This window comes from Rhamphochromis longiceps, linkage group LG7, assembly GCF_057381845.1.
Source record: "Rhamphochromis longiceps isolate RC_006_pf linkage group LG7, R_longiceps_female_GT1.1, whole genome shotgun sequence".
NCBI classification, from domain to species: domain Eukaryota; kingdom Metazoa; phylum Chordata; class Actinopteri; order Cichliformes; family Cichlidae; genus Rhamphochromis; species Rhamphochromis longiceps.
The window spans coordinates 45,037,818-45,056,850 of record NC_140563.1 but is presented as its reverse complement, the minus strand read 5'-3'; the positions used below and the strand labels follow the sequence as shown (position 1 = coordinate 45,056,850).

At 41.1% G+C, this 19,033-nt stretch overlaps 1 protein-coding gene across 3 annotated transcripts; it reads left to right on the top strand.

Moving 5' to 3' along the window:
- Positions 1-755: 755 nt before the first annotated feature.
- Positions 756-17,251, top strand: cabp1b (calcium binding protein 1b). Of its 3 annotated transcripts, none has more exons than XM_085411268.1 (8): positions 756-1,472; positions 10,651-10,818; positions 11,699-11,729; positions 11,835-11,978; positions 12,616-12,725; positions 12,821-12,895; positions 13,009-13,081; positions 15,168-17,251. In XM_085411268.1, the coding sequence occupies exons 1-8, from the start codon at positions 756-758 to the stop codon at positions 15,191-15,193; spliced, it is 1,344 nt and encodes a 447-aa protein (XP_085267394.1). In that variant the 3' UTR covers positions 15,194-17,251. The 3 variants fall into 3 exon arrangements, with proteins under 3 accessions (XP_085267394.1, XP_085267395.1, XP_085267396.1); XM_085411270.1 differs by lacking the exon at positions 756-1,472 and adding an exon at positions 7,518-8,099; XM_085411269.1 differs by lacking the exon at positions 10,651-10,818.
- The last annotated feature ends 1,782 nt before the right edge of the window (positions 17,252-19,033 follow it).

The following is a 19,033-nucleotide window of genomic DNA, read 5'->3' as shown; positions in this document are numbered from 1 at the left end:
CAAAGCTGTCATTTTATTTGACCTTTTGTGACATCATGTTTTACTGTTGCTTTGTGTTGTATATCTCAAGGGTGATCAGCGTTAATTCCAACTTAAAAGTCCTTCTAACTCGTGAAGTGTTTGATAAAAGTTCCAGATTTGCAGGACACAGGGGATCTACCTTGCCCGTCCTTGAAAACAATGACCACCGTCCACTCGCGTTAATGTCACTGAAGCCACTTGTTAGTCCTGACTGCTGTCTGGTCTAATACCATTTCTCTGTCGATGTTTGTGATTTTGATACATCATCCACTGTATGTAAAACATGAACGTGAGCAGAAACGTCCAAGCGACTGCTCGTTAAAAAAAAAAAAAAAAAAAAGGGGGGGGGGGGGGGGGGGGCAAAATTAATCGAGCTGCTCATTACGTGTGAAATTATGTGTAGTTACGTGGAGCGGAGTGAACTTGCTGCCGCATGTGACACGCGGCAGCGCAACACAGTGCTGTCATCCAAACTTAGCGGAGCCCCCGTGACTGACCGGCTAGCTGACAGAGCTCAACTTCTACATTTTTCTGCTGCCACTCTCTCGCTCAGGTGCTCCAACTTCCTCTCTGCGCTCTGTCAAGTGTTGATCGAGCGCGTGGATGTGGATTAAAGAGCGGGGTCCCACCGTCTGAGGCTGAACACCTGCACGTGGCGGAGGACTGCCTTCTTTTCCTTTGCTTGACCTTCATCCTTCCTCAGCTTCACTTCGCCTGTCAAACGAGCGCGGACGATGAGCTCATCTCTTCCCAAAAGCGAGTCGACCACCTCTCTTCTTAGAACATCGGGGCCCCACCGCAGGTCTGCCCACGGGGATCGCGGTCCCCACGGTCACAGGAGCCAGCGCTCTCACCACAATCATCCCGCCGGAGCTGGAGGCAGCGAGGACGCGGTCTGGAGGGAAGACTGCGAGACCAGTGTGCGGAGACCTCTCTGCCAACCAAGACATGCCGACTCTCGACATTTAAGTGACCATCATCGGACGCCGAAAAGTCATACTCACCGGCAGCCGACCACCCTGGCTGATGATGAAGATGATGAAGAATACACTCAGGAGGATGTGGGGCACAGGATGAACAGGCATCAGAAACAGCACATCGGGTCCTCGAGATCCAAACAGTCTCATCATCATCATCATCATCATCATCATCACCACCACGACTCCACTCGAGGTGAGGTGCCTCCCGCTGTGCATCCGCAGGTCGGATCCAGACACGACAGGAGAACCTCACCAACCCCATCTTATCCAAAACACCAGGACGATGCAGCTTTCTTCTTCGAGTCCAGCGAGAGAGTCGTCACCGGGTCATCACCCAGCCTCAGCTCAGACCCACCTGCGACAAGCGCACCTGTCCGGCCAGCGGCCAGCCGCAAAACCAAAAGACTAAACGCAGCATCCTCTGAGTATGACTCCAGTCTTCATCCAATAGTGAAATCAGTTTTTGGGCAGGTAAGGAGGTTTGTGGGGAGGGGAGAACATTTAAACTTCGAAAGTGTTCGAAAGTTGATCAAAGTGGGAAAAATTGAATGTCATAATTAATTTATAGATTGACCTTCTTTAAGTTTTCTAAATCTTTTTAAGTTAAATTAAACAATGTCTTGTTTCGACATTAAGTCTGCAGAGTTTTGTTGTAGCATAATGCAAAGGGCAAAATATCAAGCTGTATTACTGCTCAGTAGCAGCATGAATAAAAAAAAAAAAGCAGACTCATTAACCAGAAGAAACTGGAACACTCGTTTTTTTTTGTTTTTTTTTTTTAAATTATTTGCACTAAAGAGAAAAACGTTGTTATTCCCCCACAAAGATCAAAATTGCGTCTATTTACAAAGTGATGCGGCTTGCTCACTTTGAGGTCCTTACTGGATTGCACTACTGGATCTTCATGTTCTGTGTGGACATCACATTCAGACCATCTCCATTCACAGATAAAAAAGAAAATGTTTTGAAAGTCCATCCATCCATCCATCCATCCATCCATCCATCCATCCATCCATCCATTGTCTTTTTCTTATCCAATTCAGGGTCAAAGCAGATCTTTCAGTATAAAAGGACATAAATAAAACAATCCTAAATGAATAAAATAAATATTGCTCATTAGATATTCAGCTTTTTACTTGTGGGTTCCTGTTCGTTGCTGCAAAGGTTTGGTCCATTAACTGCAGCATACATGCTTTTCATAAGAGCTGCTGAAATTCAGCAGCAGGTTTCACAGGTGAGATGAAGGTGAGGCTGGACTGACAGGGTGTCACCCGTTCTGGGCAGATTAAAAATGAATGCATCTTTTCAGTCCGAATCTGGCTCCTGTTTGTTTTGGGTGTCCATTACTTTCACGCTCTCTGTAGTCTTTCATGCATCCCGATATGAATGCAGTCACTTTCATTGTTGCTGTCACCTGAGTGACAGCAGGGGGATCAGCTTACCCCCCTGTGTGGAAAATGTTTCAGTGATGAGAGCCCGTGTGTCTCACGCACACACACAACGGTAAGTGAAGCGTTTGTAGAGATATCATTCGTAACATTTGCCAATAACGTGGTGAGTGACAAATGCAGGCTGCGTCACTTCACCACCTGTTCACTTCCAAATAAACTAGTTTTCTACAAAGGGTGCCAAATTCCTCCTGTTACTCAGACAGATCAGGAAGCTGCACATGAGATTTTTCAACCCCCTCCACCCCATCTTTTTTTTCTCATTTCACTTAAAATCCTTCTTCATCATCTTTGGACGATAAAAAGCTAAAGAGGAGACAATTACCTCTCAGTGTGCTAATGTGTTCTAGAAATAACTCCTCAATCCAGGCCAGAGCTTCAATCAGTCTTAGGGGTTCCAGTGAGGCAAAATCCATCCAGCGGTGTGCTATATAAAGTCTCCAGAGCTGCTGATGTGCATAGAATAAGGAGATCTGATATTTTCTGCCTAGATCCCACATGGGAAAAATTCAGATTTTTGATTCAGGGGAACAGTGAGGAAGAATTACATTTGTGAAAGCTAGAAAAAGTATAAAAAGCTACAAATGTAATTTGAAAATGCAGGCTTACCAAACCAGCAAACCTACTGTAATTAATTCTGATTTTGGACGAAAATAATCAAATTCTCAAAGTGCTTTGTTTTGTGATATCGCCCGGAAGTTCAGTCATACCAAACACGGCCGTCAAAAGCTAAAATGAATTTGTGAGTGGACGCGAGCTAGTTGTGAGTCTGTGTGCATCAGTGTTTGTGTGAGGGAGCCAGCAAGCGAATGATGCATGTGTGAGGACAAAAAGTGAAGAAAGCTGAGAAGGCTTATGCAGGCATGCTTTCTTATTTATTTATTTATTTATTCTTTTGCACCTGCTCAGCGTCTTACCTAAGCTGTTTCATTTATTTGACAACACAATCGTCATAGTATGCCCTTTAGTACTTCTTAAATCGGGATGTGGCAGCTTGACACCGGGTCCAGCAATGAGGCATTAAACTCCCTGCAAACTCTTTCTTTTCATATTTTCTTATGTAACATCAAGATCTGCACACAATCCTAACAGAACACACTAGCTGCATGTAGAGAAGGCTAAAAATAGCCCAACAAGACCTGATTATGAGAGACTGGAGGAGGGCAGGGTGTTTTTTTCCTCTTTTTATTACTTTTTGTTTTGTCTTGGCAAAAATATTCAGGCTTCTGCAAGTGCGCTTCCTGATTGAGAAAGACGGTGAATGTTTTTTCAAGCCGTCATCTTAAAATTCACATTTTAATACGTGAATCATGATGACTCACGATGACCACAGAGGCAAGTGTGGGGGTTAGAATAAGGACAAATGTGTTTTGCCGCTTGCATTTTGCCGATTGCTTGTTATAGGGAGATTGTGGCACTGTGATTCACTCAAATTTTCTATCCTTAGAGCATCCATGCACCGTAATTAGCTCCCATTATCCCAGCACATTCTGGCCTTTGAACCATTCGGGTTTAAAAGGACACCTTGATCGAGGACAGAGCACTTTTACGTCCCAGTAGAAAATTTGTTTCTATTTTAAAAGTCCAACTACAGCTCTCGGTTTTTGTGACCTTGTTCTGCACACTCTCGCAGGAAATGTGGAAATGTAGTAGAGAACTGTTATTGAAAGATGTGTGATGAGAAATTATTATGAAGAGAAATCTCTTATTTTTTTTTCTAAAATAATAGTTGAAGGATGTGCATTGACCAGCAGAGGGAGCAAGTATCATTTGTACCAAGGTTTTTGAGCTGCCAGTGTGCGGGTGAGGGATAGAGGGGGTGGAGTGGGGGGAGAATGTCACATCAGGGAGCCAGGAGAAGCGAAAGGGCCGGAAAAGAAAGTGAAGGGAGCGGGGAGGAATCGCATAAATGAGGGGGACAAAGGATGTAAAATAGGAATAGTGAGCGCCTTTACTGGCAGACCTGATGATTGTTATACCAGCAAACGCTCATCACCTCTCACTTCCTCGCTCCCACCTGAAAAGACAATCTAAGGAAAAGGTCTTAAAACACAGATTAAGTCCACTTCCTGTTACTCGTCTTGTACTCGCACGCACTGATGTTTCCTTCTCTTCCTTTCCTTTTTCCTTTTTCCTTTTTTGACCTGGGTCATAGTGACGTTTGAGAGGGGATAAAAGGAGAGTGCCTACAGGGGGGGGGGGGGGGGGGGGGCACAAATGAGTAATATGAGGAGAAAGATCAGGGTGAAAATAAGAAGAACATATCTAGAACATACAAAGCTATTTTTAGACATATGGTAGGTATATTTATATCTCCAAGAAGGAGGTAAACCCCTTTTTTGAGATGAGGATTAGAGGCCCGTGCACACACATGCACATGCTACATTATGAAGTGTGTGTGTGTGTGAGTGCATGTGTGCCCATGTGATGATGCTAAATATTGATGCAGACCTGAGGCTGAAAGGGAAAATCAGTGTGAGAGACTGCGAGACAGACTAGAAGGGATAAATGACTCAGAGGGAGAGAAAAAAAAAATCAGCAATAACTGACATGCAATAAAAAGACACATGAATATTTTTCCCCTGCTGACACACTGGATGTTTAACTCCTCTCACATAAAAGCAGATGTTTGAAAGAAAAATACTTAAATACTGACTATAATCTGACTCCAATGAATGAATCAGCTGCAGGATAAAAACTGTGACGTCTCAACCCAAACACAAGAAGATGACGCAAGTGCGCACTGCGTGTCTTTTCACCGCTCGGATGTCCTTTGATGACGAACTCACAAACAAACCACATGAATTCTGTGGTCACAGTCTCCTTGTTTGTGTAATATTAACTCGGTGGCTTTAGAGGACAACGGCTGGTGAACTCATGTGAGCTTATTATTGCATCAGTCCCCTCCCTCACCCTCCTACTTCTCTCAGCTCATTTAACACAGCTGATGGCCGAGGATGGATGAAACAGGATTATGTTTGACCTCAAATCTCAAATAAATCGCAAAGGAAACGATTAATATTCCTGTTTGATTTAGATTCCTGCCTTGTGCGCGTATGTAGACTCTTGAGAAATGGTCACCCCATAACCATCTGATACTAATATCAACGAAAGTAAATGACATGCTTCTTAGTGGGTAAAGTATCCGAGAGTGAGTATGATGGAAAAGGGAAAGGATACAGCAAAAAGAGAGAGAGAGGGATGGATCTCATGCCCGTGCACACTACGGTGTGACATTATAAGAGCTGACGGCTCCTGTGTCTGACGTCTGATGTGTTCTGAAGTTCACAATGAGCCTGTGGTGAGAGGCTGGATGAATCACCCAAGGAACAACGCAGAGGAGCCGCTCAGATATTGAATGGGAGATAGATGTGAAGCAACTTGGGCGTGAATGTGTTTATTAGAACATCAGTGAATAGACAAGGTCGGACAGGAGGGGGAAATATTGATGCACGTCAGTGCCGCAGCAACCGACTGTTAAGTTACCACTAGGTGGATGTTTATGACAGAAAGAAGAACTTTTCCTGCATAAAATGACGACTACCAAAATCCTAAAAGCTTCTCCTCAGTTTTCTTTTTAAACATTACCAACATAATTAGATTTTCTATCAAACAACAGCTTGGTTGTAAGAAATAATCATTCATTTTATCATATGCAAAAAACCCAAACTGGTCATAAATAATAAATGTTTAAGGCAGAACTTGTTTACATACCTTAAAATATGCCTCAGAGGGAAGGGCTTTTACTTAAGAGGGACATGTCAATAAGAACATGTCTGAATTCTCACTTAAAACTCCTGCAATAAACACGCTGTGCATTTTAAAGTCATGCAATATATGTACAGTATGTATCACCAAATCACAACAATAGTCCCTTTAAGGCACTTTATATTTTAAGGTAAAGATGCTACAAAAAATAGAGGACACACTAACAATTAGATGGCCCCCCTAAGCACTTGGTGACAGTGGGAAGGAATAACTCCCTTTTAAGAGGTAGACACCTCCGGCAGAACCAGGCTCAGGGAGGGGCGGCCATCTCCCGTGAGCTGTTAGGGGTGAGGGGAGGAAGACGGGACAAAAGAAACACTGTGGAAGAGAACCAGAGGTCAATAATAACTAACGAGTAAATGCAAAATGGTATGGAAACACATATAGTGAGACAAAATGAAATGAGTGAATTAACTTTAAGCTCATATTTTTGTTTGTTAAGTTTTTATTGCACCCTGGAATAAAAGGTACAGCATTTACTTTAAATGTGAAGCCTAGTAGGACAAAGTGTTGATCAGTCAATTAGCCCACATTTGCATTTGCATGCATTATCCTTTTCACTACTGTTTTTACAGAGGCTTCATTTTTAGAAAGCCACATTTTTGGTCATTGTGCCTGACAACAAATGTATGCTTGTGTGTGTGTGTGTGTGTGTGTGTGTGTGTGTGTGTGTGTGTGTGTGTGTGTGTGTGTGTGTGTGTGTGTGTGTGTGTGTGTGTGTGTGTGTGAGGCTGAGAGAGAGCATTTATTTTCCGTCTGTGTGTGTTTGCATTTGCACACACTGATTTGAATCCTCCAGCGCGGTGGTTCAGAATCCATGTGTCATTTCTTGCACATTTTAGCTTTGATCTGAATCCGAGCCCTTCAAGCTTAACGTGACTTTGTGATGCTTCTACGTCTTTGTGTGTATGTGTGTGGTCGACACATACGGGGAGAGGGAGAGAGAGCAGGGATGGATGCTGGGGGTAGAGTGGTGGGAATAGGGGGGAAGAGAGAGCGTGTGTTATATTTTTAGCTCCACAGCCCCACATCCAAGAGTGTCTAATCGAGCGTGTGTACGAGTGAGAGAGAGAGAGAGGGAGAGGGAGAGATGTGTCTGTGTGTGCATGTGCGTGTGTGCATGTTTGGATTAGTGTCTCCAGCATCTTGCTCAGGGGAAGGTAATATGCTTGTCCGAACGAGCTTCTTCTGTCACATTCGTATAGATGGTTTAGAACTGTGGGGTGAGCAGGACTTGGGGGAGCAATTGAGGGGGAAAAGAGCATGAGACAGACTGACGGACAGAGAGAGAAGAGAGAGAGAGGGAGAGAGATAACAGAGACAGAGAGAGAAGAGAGAAAGGGTAGAGGGAGGGAAGACACAGTAGGAGAGAGGATAGAATGAATAAGCAGTCTTTCTTTTCTACTTCTGGCATTTGCATCTCGAGCTGATTACATGCATGCTTCCTCTCTTTCGCGCATCTTTGTGTTTTTTCTGACCTGTCCGTCATTCTTGTTTACATATTTCCCTCCCTTTGTCTCAGTGTCCCTCCCCCTCGTTCCAGTGTCCTTGCCTCCAGGTCCTCCCTGCACACTCCTCTCCGTCCTATTCCCCTCGTACCTCCTATTATATCCCTGCTCTTCTCCCTGCCTTCTCCCAAATGTCTTCCTTTATTAGTCAATGACCCACTGAACCCTCTTTCGCTTTCTAATCACTCTTATTCCCATGCATGCCTGGAAACACTTGCAAACACACATGCATACACGTGCACTTACATGCAGGCTCACTAACACAGCCACAGTTAGAGAGAAAACATAAGACAGGAAGATTTTTTTTTTTTTTTGGTTTGTTTGTTTTTGCAATGGGCAACTCTGTAAAGTCGCTTAAAATTTTCACCAAGAAGGTAAGGTCCGCTTTGAGGTTTTTCATTCTCCTTGAATCTCCTCCTTCCTGGTGCATGTTTTTCTAATGGTTTGTTCCCAACCTGACCGATGGCTAGTTGACTGGATCTGCACTGACTGAGCTGGCGTACTGTTAGATATTTTACATTCAGGCTGTGTGGAGAATAACAGCAGAATAATTTAAGATTAAAGCTCGTCTCTTATGTACTTTTAGCCAAGTCAGGAGCTTTTAGTTTTGATCTTTAAAACTCAGTCTGCATTTACACGTTGACATTTTTAAGGACTTCAGAAAGATTTCTCTTTCCTTATCAGTGCATGTATTCACATAGAGGTTCAAGGGGCTGGTCAGTCCTCTCGGTTGACCTGTCGACTGCATCTGTGAATTAGGATCACATCACTTAAGGTCAGTCAGGCTGCACACCACCTTATCAGCCAGGTGAAGATGCTACCTTGTTGAACAGCACCTGCAGGATGCGATCAGGCAGTGGAAATGTTGCAAACAGGTGTGCTGTTTTCACTGGCTCAGAGTCTTTGGGCTTATTAATACATCTAATTTTGGATTACATCTTTCACGTATCAGCGTATGCTTGAATAGACCATCAGTGTAGCAGGGAGACAGACCCACGAATAGAATTTCCTTTATTGCGCCAGCTGCACATCCTTGAGGAAGAACAATATGACAAGCAACTGTTGATGCCATCTGTGCAAAAATTGGTTGGAGTGCTGAAGAAGTTCTTGCTTGACTTCAGCGTTTCTTTGACAACCTCTCAGATTTTTCTTTGGTCTTGTATGTGCGTGTGTGTGCGTGTGTACGTGTATTTTCTTTTTTAGTTATATAAAAGCTAGCGCATGTGTTCATAGTACTTTTCTGGCACGATATAGCCACAGACAGCCCCGCTCCATGCATCACTTGGTCAGATTACCCAGTGGGCATCCGCTCCTGTGGTGAAAACTGTAGGAATGCACGAACTGGCAGGACGACTGGCATGGTAACAGATGGAGTGTGAAGGTCATTTGTAGAGCGCATAATAGTGTGTGTTTGTGCATATTGCACAAGCATGCATATTAATTTTTCATTGCATATGCATGCAGATGTCTTGTGCTGACAGTATAAAGCATCTGAACGTTGTACAAATTCATGTCAGAAAGATTTCAAACAACAGCAAAATGGTCCGCTGGTAACTCGTTGTGATATAATGTCTACTTCTCTACCTTTTAGCTTTAAATTCCTGCATTGAGTTGGATGTTAAAGTGCAGTAATTCAAAACTAGATCAATGTGACATGTTTTATAAGAGATATTGGTGCATTAAAATTAGTTAATCTCATCTTGACCAAAATGCACATTAGACTCTGTTTTTTAAATAGCAATCTGAGCTGTGTTGGTCTGCAGCTGGACCTTCTGGACCTTATTTGGCTTAGAAAAACTGTTTTAATTAACTTGTAGCCCTCTCGGTAATCACAATGACTGATGTGAGAGAACAACATTCGCCCCCTGGTTGATTGGCTAATTGGTGATTATAATTAAATGGCTGGCTGAACGTCAGCATCACCTTCAGGAAAACTGTTTTATAATGTGCACAACCCCCCCAAAAACAAAACAAAAAAACAGAAAACTAGCCACTTCTGGGTAATTTTAAGTAACAATCCCAGCAATAGTGCTGTAGCTGACTTGCATGGACTCACTATAACACTCTAAATGCCCTTATTTGACCTCGTGCTGAACTAAAAGAAAACCGTACTACTGCTTACAGATTTGCAATCTAAAAATAAATTGTGTCAGTCCAAAGCACAAGCACTCTTGTAGAAAAAAAATATTAAGAAATTCTTTGATTTTAGTAGAGCTTGGGTCTTATTTTGTTAGTTCTGGCCATTGCTTAGATAATATTGCACCCTCCATTTTCTGTGATAAGATCTGGGGAGCAATCATGCAACTGCTTTCTACTACTATTATTATTATTATTACAATTCATCCCTGTAGAGCAAAAAAACTGATATCAGAGTTAAGTGTGACCAGTGTGTGGAGTTGGACTTGTTGTTTCCCCACATCTCAGCAATTGTGGTGAGTGCAGTGTTATCGTAATCACTGGAAACAATGGCCAAAGCTACTCAAGTCAAACCACATTGTGTAATGAATCAAAATGATCACAATAACCTGTGAGGACCATTAAAAAATGATAGGCACTATTTACATTAGGCTATTGCTTTGTGACATGAAAAGAGGCCTGCATCCTGCTCTGCAGTGTTCTGCTGTGCAGGATGGTTTTTGCCGGATGGATTTATACGTAGATGGCATCAGTTGCTCTGTCACTATATTTTACACCCACTTATCTGTCACTGAGATCCTTTCCTCTGTCATGACTCACCTGACTCCACACTTTCCAATGACTGACAGACATATGTCTGTCATCTATGATCCTCCTCTGAACCCTCCCTCCTTCCCATCTCCATGTTGGCTCCTTGTTGAAACAATACCTCAACAAACTGAGTCACACTCTCTACCCCTGTCTTTGCCTCTTCATCCATATCCGGCTACCCACCGGATGCTTCTTCAGGACCAGAAGAAGAACTACAAAGCAGTGCAATCCTGTGAGGAGGGGGGATCTGGGGGGGCCTATCTTGAGCCACTAGTAGCCCTGGCCCAGAATGGAGCCAACATGCACAACATACTGGGGCCTGCATGCATCTTTCTACGCAAGGGCTTCGCTGAGAGCCGGCAGGCTGTACGTAAGTCCAGAAAATATCATGTGCATGCATGCCAAGAGAGATTATAGCACACAATGCAGTACATGCACAACAACCAAATCCCATGTGTGTAGCAATCACCTTCTACTGTAATGTCAGCACTTCCTGCATGTATTGAAGAGTGGTCGGGCTTAGAAGATGGGTTTTTTTTGTTGGATAATTTAAGTTGAATGCTGAAAGGGCATGTGAGCATCTGTTATGCATGAGGATGGATGCATTTTGTAGCTGGATGGAGGATTATTAGGACAGGTTATGGCAGCGGCAGAAATGCTACTCACATGGTGATTATTTCTCTTCATCTATTCCCAGCAGCTGACAACACGACTCAAGGTCTTGTTATTAAAGCCAGGAGCAATGCTGAAATCCTCAGTGCGGACGACTCTTCTGATGATGAGCTCTCATATGGGACTTCTTAAAGGATACAGTGGTCGAGACTAGTTATTCTAATTCAATGGACTGACACATATTATTTTGTATTAACATCTTCCTTTAGTCTCTGTATTTACCCTAAATACTAACAATTTTCACTCATTGCGCACACATTCGTTCTAAAGACACAGTAAATGGTTCTGATTCTTTTCTGCTGCAACAAAGGCCATACATTTTGTTTCTGGTATTTCACTTTGATCCCACTGCCTAATTATAAATAGAAGACTCAATGTTTTATTAACTGTGTGATCCCACTAATAATTTCTTTCTCTCTATAGCTGGAGTGAAAACTGAAAGCTCGTGGCACTCTGTGGCACTGTGGTTGCCAATTTACTTTTTTACAGTGTCATTTTGTATGCTGGGAATTGGCCTGATTTTTTAAGATATCAGCAGTGTTTGGGTACTAACTTGCAATATGATCCTCCACAGGATCGAGAGCTGAGGCCAGAAGAAATGGATGGTATGCTATGTTGTTAGTAAAAACTAAAGAGTGAATTTTACAGTATTCTGAAGTAGTTTTCAACACATCTTTGTCACATTTACACTTAATTTCATTTGGTCTCAGAGCTGCGCGAGGCCTTCAAGGAGTTTGACAAAGACAAAGATGGGTTCATTGGCTGTAAAGACCTGGGGAACTGCATGAGAACTATGGGATACATGCCAACAGAGATGGAGCTAATAGAACTGAGCCAGCAGATCAACATGAACTGTAAGTTAGAAGTGTGCCTGTGTGCTTGATTCATTGCCAAATATGCATAAAAATTGAAAGAGAGATTTCTCCCTAATATGCATTCACTTCTTTTATCCTGTAGCGCTGCTTATCCATCTAGATTGTTCTGATAAGAGCCGCCCAGTTTTGGAGAGATTGACTGTAGAGATATCAGTCTTCTCTTTTATGTAAAGGAACCAAATGCACTTACCTTATGGTGGATGCAAACTGAACGTGACACTCAGCTTGTGTGTTCTGGCTACAAGATTTGCACAGCCACAACCGGATTACCCAAACCTTTATTTGGAAGTTTAAAAGGTTGCCATTTGACATCCTAGTGTTCTTCACAAAAAGAATCAGGACATTTTAACTCATGAAATTCCCACTTCCTTGGTCTCTGGTCATCACTACATATTGCCATCTAATACCGCTATATTAAAGGTAAAATAAGCAGCTTTACGGCCAATCAGAACATTGAAGATTGATAAATAGTGCTAGCTGCCAGGATTTTGGGGTAAACTGACCCTTTAAAATTAGAGTTTACTCTTCACCATTACTATTCATATGATAATGTTGAAATGAAGAAAACAAAATTCTGCCAGTTTTTGCTCATAAAAGCTGACATTTTATCCGTCAGTGGGAGGACATGTTGACTTTGAAGACTTTGTTGAACTCATGGGGCCCAAACTTCTGGCTGAAACAGCAGACATGATAGGGGTGAAGGAGCTGAGGGATGCCTTCAAAGAGGTAAGGAAAGGCGGGATTTTTTTCAATGCTATATTTTCATTTAATACCAATAAATATTTTTTGTTTTTAGTAATATGTTTATTTCCCATTTTCAGTTCGATACTAATGGTGACGGCGAGATTAGCACTGCAGAACTCAGAGAGGCCATGAAAAAACTTCTGGGACAGCAGGTACAGAGCTGCTCTCGTGCCTGTAGCTTTCCATCCATCACTGTCCAGCCTGTCTGCTTTTAAACCTTTGTGCCACAGAAGCTCACACTATCACACCAACCTGACTTTTCTAGGTTGGACACAGAGAACTGGAGGAAATACTGCGAGACATTGACATCAACGGAGATGGACGTGTAGACTTTGAAGGTAGAAAATACTGTGAAGTATGTCTGGGAACACAGTATAACCTTTTTTTCTGCTTTTGTCCTTCTCTCTCAACCTTCAGTCTATCTCTGAAACACACACGCACACAGCTATTTCACATATAAGCAAAATCCCACTATGTGTCTGCCTTATATACCAATACCATGCTGAGAGTGAGGTGAGGGGATGAAGCAGTAGGTCTGGCTCAGATAATCTCCTTGCCAAAGGTTTATGTCACCTCATAGATTACCCACAGAGAGAAAGATGTATACAGCAGGATGCCGGGGATGAAAATTTAAGGCTGTTTTGCTGTTCTCAGCAGTGTTACTAAACTTAGAGATACATAATTTCAGGTTTTTGGGTGAAGATCAGAAAAGAACGTACAAGAAGATGTGAGGCAGGAGAGAACCATCAGGTTGCTAATGAGGCTGACGAGAGAATAAATATGAATACTCAGCACTTGGTTATGCGCTCGAGTGCCTCGGTAATTGTTTTAAAGCTAAAAATAGATATGGAAGCAAATATAATTGGGTAGAAAAAGAAATGAGGTTTAGAAATTGCTCTCATAGACGGTATGAATTGGGGTCTACTCAGATCTACTTGAAACCTCAAGTTCAGCTCTGTTTTAGGATCCTGTAGTATTAGTATGTATCCAGTACTTATTTAATATCGTGTGCATGCAAGTGGATCAGCGATTATGACTTTTATAAGCCCTGGTAACACCTGCAGACTGATTCAACCTGATGTGTAGTTTTGCTTTTTGATATCTTTATTAAACTTTAATTGATTTTTTTGTCTTTTACTGGGAACTTTATAGCTTTTTTTTAAGCTTTTAATATAGCACAGCAAACTGATATCAAGGGTAAATGTGACGTGTACTGGACACAAACACAAAGCTCAGAGAGGCAGAACTCTAATAAACAAGGACTTATTTTGGCTGTTGCAAAGTGCCAAACAAGTCGAAACGCAAGAAAAAATAAATACCATGTGATAACACACAACTCGGCAAAGGAAAGGGGACACAGGACTATTTATATACACAAGGCTAATCACGGAGCTGGGCAACAGCCACAGTAAAACACGGACACACAGAACGTGCATACCTGACTAATAACTCCACAAATAACAAAAAGCTGGAGGCTTATCACACTTTAAAATAAATGAAAAATCAAAACCTAAACCATAACTACACGTAAGAACCAAACGGAGATCAGGGAATAAATCTGGAGACATAACAAATACTGTCTGTTTAGTTGCTTAACGCTCCATCATCTCAGTGTTGTGGCTAGCATTTGGCGCTTTACCACTGAAAACAGCTGCCTGCTGCATCTGGAAACAATGCTACTGGAGATGTGAGAGTGGCTCACAGCAGTTTGTTATTCCATAAAGTTTAAAGGTATCACCTGTATACACCAGTTTTGACACCTCAGTATATATCAATAAAGACATATCTTGTAAAGAAGGTCATGAAATATACAAGAAACCACTCAGTTAAAAAAAAAGACCTTCAAGGGTTCCTCTCATTCAGCTTTTAGAGGAAGAAAAATCAAAGTGCTAGTCTGTGTAGCCAAAACAATGAGCTAAAAAGCACAGAAATGCTAAACATAGCTGTGTGAAATCCAGTGATCATTATCTTGTTTGAGCCCAAAATTTACCCAACTATCTTCAGACTAACATATTATTAGCCCCATGACATCATCAGTACAAAATAAAGGGCAAAAACCGAGTTTCTCTTACGTAAACTCATGAGCCGATGTGTCATTGACTATTTAACTTGCATATTTTCTTTGTTGACAGAGATAGATTGGCAGTAATAATACCCAAGTTAATGCATGGCCTAGAGATCAAGTCATGCTCATTTAGCAGCACACGATCTCTGGCGATATCATTAAGACATTTTTTTTGGAAGCAATATAAATATATTCAGCACTTTGAAGCAAATACAGGCTTTCTCATATTCTGCTGCTACTGAGCAAGGTCAGCTTGTGCTCCAGTATCTCCAACAACCATACCGTAGTTCTGCTCCGTTTTGGCCACCACAGGAGGTCCCTGCACTGTGTGAATAATCTCTCCTTTGTTTAATTTTCAGAATTTGTGCGGATGATGTCTCGGTGAGTTCCTGGCTGAGAGCTAAAACGACAGCCTGGATTCTCTGTTGGGTTTTGGAGGAAAAGAAGTGCAAGTAGCACAGAATACTGATGAAGCTTGAACTTCTGAATCTGTCAATGAAGAAGACAGCAAAAAAAACAAAACAAGAAAACATATCAAACCCTGCCCTGAAACTGCCACGCTGAAGCACAAATGCTGACGACTACAGTCGGGAGCAACACTGTTAAGAATAATATGCTGCTGCTGTTTCCAAGAGCATAAACAAAACCAATAGCTGCATTTCTGACTTTTGCAAAGTAGTTTTTACAAACGTATTTTCCTTTAACGACAACATTTCTAATGTTGATGTGCTTTTTTCTCCTGACTCAATGGGTGAAGCTGTTTTGCTCACCTACAAACTACATGCTATTACACTTTAATAATTGTAGCAATTAAGAAGAAGCAGCAGTATGCCAGCAAACACCCGAACTCATACAGCACATTCCTTTTTTTAATGCCGAGCGTATCTGAAGCACAAATACAAATGGCAATATAGAAACATGTTACGTGACCCCTGTCAAGCAGCGTGTTTGTGTTTTGTGCATACTGTTGTTTCTTTCCACCTTGTGCTGTACATGTGTTATGTCACTGGAGACTATCGTGACCCAGTATTTGTTCGGTATATGTTATGTAGCACCGATACAGTTCTCATGACTTTAATAACATTATACCTATTTTACTGTGATATATAGACTATACATATATATTTATGTGTGTGTCATTGCCACTGTGCATAAGACTGACGGACTCTTTCAACTGCAACTTGCTAATCTTGAAGATAGGCCTTACTTTTTATATATATGCTGTGTTTTGCTATTTCTGAATTACTTCCGCGAGTATATTCAGAATACACAAAACATGTTTTGACACTGAGAAATCATCCACGCCTGACTGTGCAAGCGTGGGATCAACAAAGAGGTAAATTATAGGTGGTAAAGAGATGGGGTTAGTGCTTTTATTATCATCAGCGAGCTTTGATAATTTTGAGTTTCTTTGTGAGTTTTGCTGAGTGAACAAAATATTTGTGAAGTTAAAAAAAATCTCACTTGGTGCAACATTTACACTTTTACCTTTAATACCTCAAAATCAGTCAAACGACCAACCTCACTCTCGAATTCCCTCCTGGCACACGCTTATTTTTAATACACTGCACGGACAAAGCTATTGGGCCACCTATACACTACACCTAAATCCCATTTCTTAATTCCCACTCTAACTCTGTTTGAAATGCTGACTATAAGTGATAGGTAAGTTCTCTGTCTAATTTTGCTACAGTGTTACAAAGTCAAATGATAAATTTAACTGAATCTAATTGAATTAAATGCACTTGATTGGCATATATTTAGATTATACAAAATATATTTTCTTTAATAATGACTTATTTGAATAAATTGACCTTTGATTTTATATAGTTCAGTTGCACTTTGCTCAAAATTATTGTTTCGTGTTTATGAGGGTGAAGAATCATTTTTTGTGTGTGATTGGTCGCGATCTCTATTCCACTTCAACCCAAAGGTGTTTGTCGGGGTTGAGGTCAGAGCTCTGCAAGTTCTCCCACACCAGCTATGCCTTTATGGACCTTGCTTCGAGTACATTGATGCTGGAACAAAAAAAAGGGGGCCTTACCCAAACGGTCCCCACTACGTTGGAGAATTGTCTAATATGTCTTGTTAAGATGAAGCTATGGGCGGTCCAATATTTTTGTCCATGTAGTGTACCAGCTTCCTTACCGTCATTATTATTTCCAAGGAAGCAGTGGAAGCTTCTTTATGGTAAAATAAAAAGCCAAAGAAAGTTTACAAACATTATTTGTGAGTCTAATCCAGTTTGGTAAGTAGATGCAATATTTTTCAGAAATTTGATGCACTGAATTACCTTTTCAAAACGACTGCGTGAAATGCGCTTTAGTTGTTGGGACAGCTAAATTATTTGTAGACTGTTCATGAATGGATGTGAGGGTATATGCATGCTGTTTAAAAAAAGAAGAAGAAAGAGTTGTGATTTTACTTGTTTTAACTGTGTGAAACTATGCATGCTAATAAACTACTGCAATTTGTAGCAGAATCTAAAAGAAATAAAGATTTTTATTCCAAATTGAGATTAGGCCATGTGTGAATGTGTGTTTCTTCTTAACCTCAAACACTGTGATGGGGATGTTTCCTTTCTTTCTTTTGACTGGAGTCGTGTCACAGAATTCACATTTTTATTGGACAATAAGATTCTTGTTTAAAGAAACTTTGAAAATATTGAGACTTGACTCTCATCAGACCTACTGTAGTATTTGCACTCCATACTAGCATCTGCTCACATCTTCACATAACAAAAAAGAAACCCTTGTTGGATGCCTCATTATCTTTCACTTCCACCCACTGCTTCCGGACTCTAGAGAAACCAAAAAGGGACATTTCTCCTCTTATGTGGAGTTTATTCAGAAGCAGAGACTGGAGGATATGTGCAAAATAGCTCCTTTATACAAATAGTCAGAGTCAACAGATAAATGCTGAGGTGGAGATAGAGTGATACAATCTGTGAGGAGTGAGAGTGCACTACTTGGAAATCTGAAGTTGCATGTTCAGTCTAAAAATGGTGAGACAGAAATACTTAATACTATAAAAAAAAACTTAGAAATGATTTGGAAATATGCTCAATGGACATTTTATTGGGTACACCTTGCTAGTACTAGCCTTGATCCCCAAATGCCTTCAGAACTTCTTTTTGACCCATTGAATGGTGCTGGAACCTTTCCTCAGAGATTTTGGTCCGTACTGACATGATAGCATCACACAATTGCTGCTCATCCATGATGAGAATCTCCTGTTCTACCATATCCCACAAATGTGCTCTGTGTGAACAGTGAACTCACCGTTATATTGAAGATACCAGAATGATATGATTTGAGCTTTGTGTCATGGTGCATTACCTTGCTGAGAAAAGAATCAGAAAATGGATACACTGTGATCGAAAGGGGATGGACATGTCCAGCAACAATACTCAGCTAGGCTATAGTGTGTAAACAATACACAGTTGGTACTAAGTGTGCCATGAAAATACCCCCAACACTATCATATAACATTTCCAGCTCGAACTGTTACTTCTTGCTTCAAGATTTGACATGCCGTGTGTTCAGATGCTCACATGCATACCTGGGTTTAAACAAGCGGTAATTTGATAGCGTTGCTTTTATATCAGCTCCCACCAGTTCTTCTTTTTCATTCTCTGTAAAACCTAGAGATGGTTTTATGGGAAAATCCCATCTGATCAACATTTTCTGAAATACTCAGACCAGCCTGTTTGGCACCAACAACCATACCATGTTCAAAGTCAGTAAAATCTGTTACCAAAACTCAGGTTCAAAAGTTAAAAAAGCATCACCAAACATTTCAGGAAAGTTTATAAATGAGCCGTGGAAGTATGGAATAAGGTAAGAAATGAAGATAAGATGGAAAACAAGGTGCTAGTAGTTTAAAATCTGCTCAAAACTGACTTCATATAGTAGAAACAAACACACTGTAAGCTGTGTTTCTCTTTCCTATGTTTTGTTTTATACACACTTTCATACAAAATAAAATGGAAACACACAAAATGGTGTTTTGACATTTCAAGTGGCCTGTAGCTGAACTTGTGTTTTGCTTTCCTTACACCTTCAGTAATTTTGGAAAATTAAACTTATGCTCAGTACATGAGCCCAAAGTTTCTCCATGCCTCCAGTGCTCCAATGCAGTTTGCACATCTGTCCAGCTTCATCCTTGTCTTTGCAGTTGGCTATATAATACAGGGCATTTTAAAATTAATGAGTTGCAAATACTT

Bases quoted from the DNA above. Each gene is read 5' to 3' on its own strand.
- cabp1b (XM_085411268.1), top strand. From the start codon at position 756: ATGAGCTCATCTCTTCCCAAAAGCGAGTCGACCACCTCTCTTCTTAGA. The intron at 10,819-11,698 runs GTACGTAAGTCC...GATCCTCCACAG, and splicing joins TCGCTGAGAGCCGGCAGGCT to GATCGAGAGCTGAGGCCAGA. The intron at 11,730-11,834 runs GTATGCTATGTT...ATTTGGTCTCAG, and splicing joins GAGGCCAGAAGAAATGGATG to AGCTGCGCGAGGCCTTCAAG.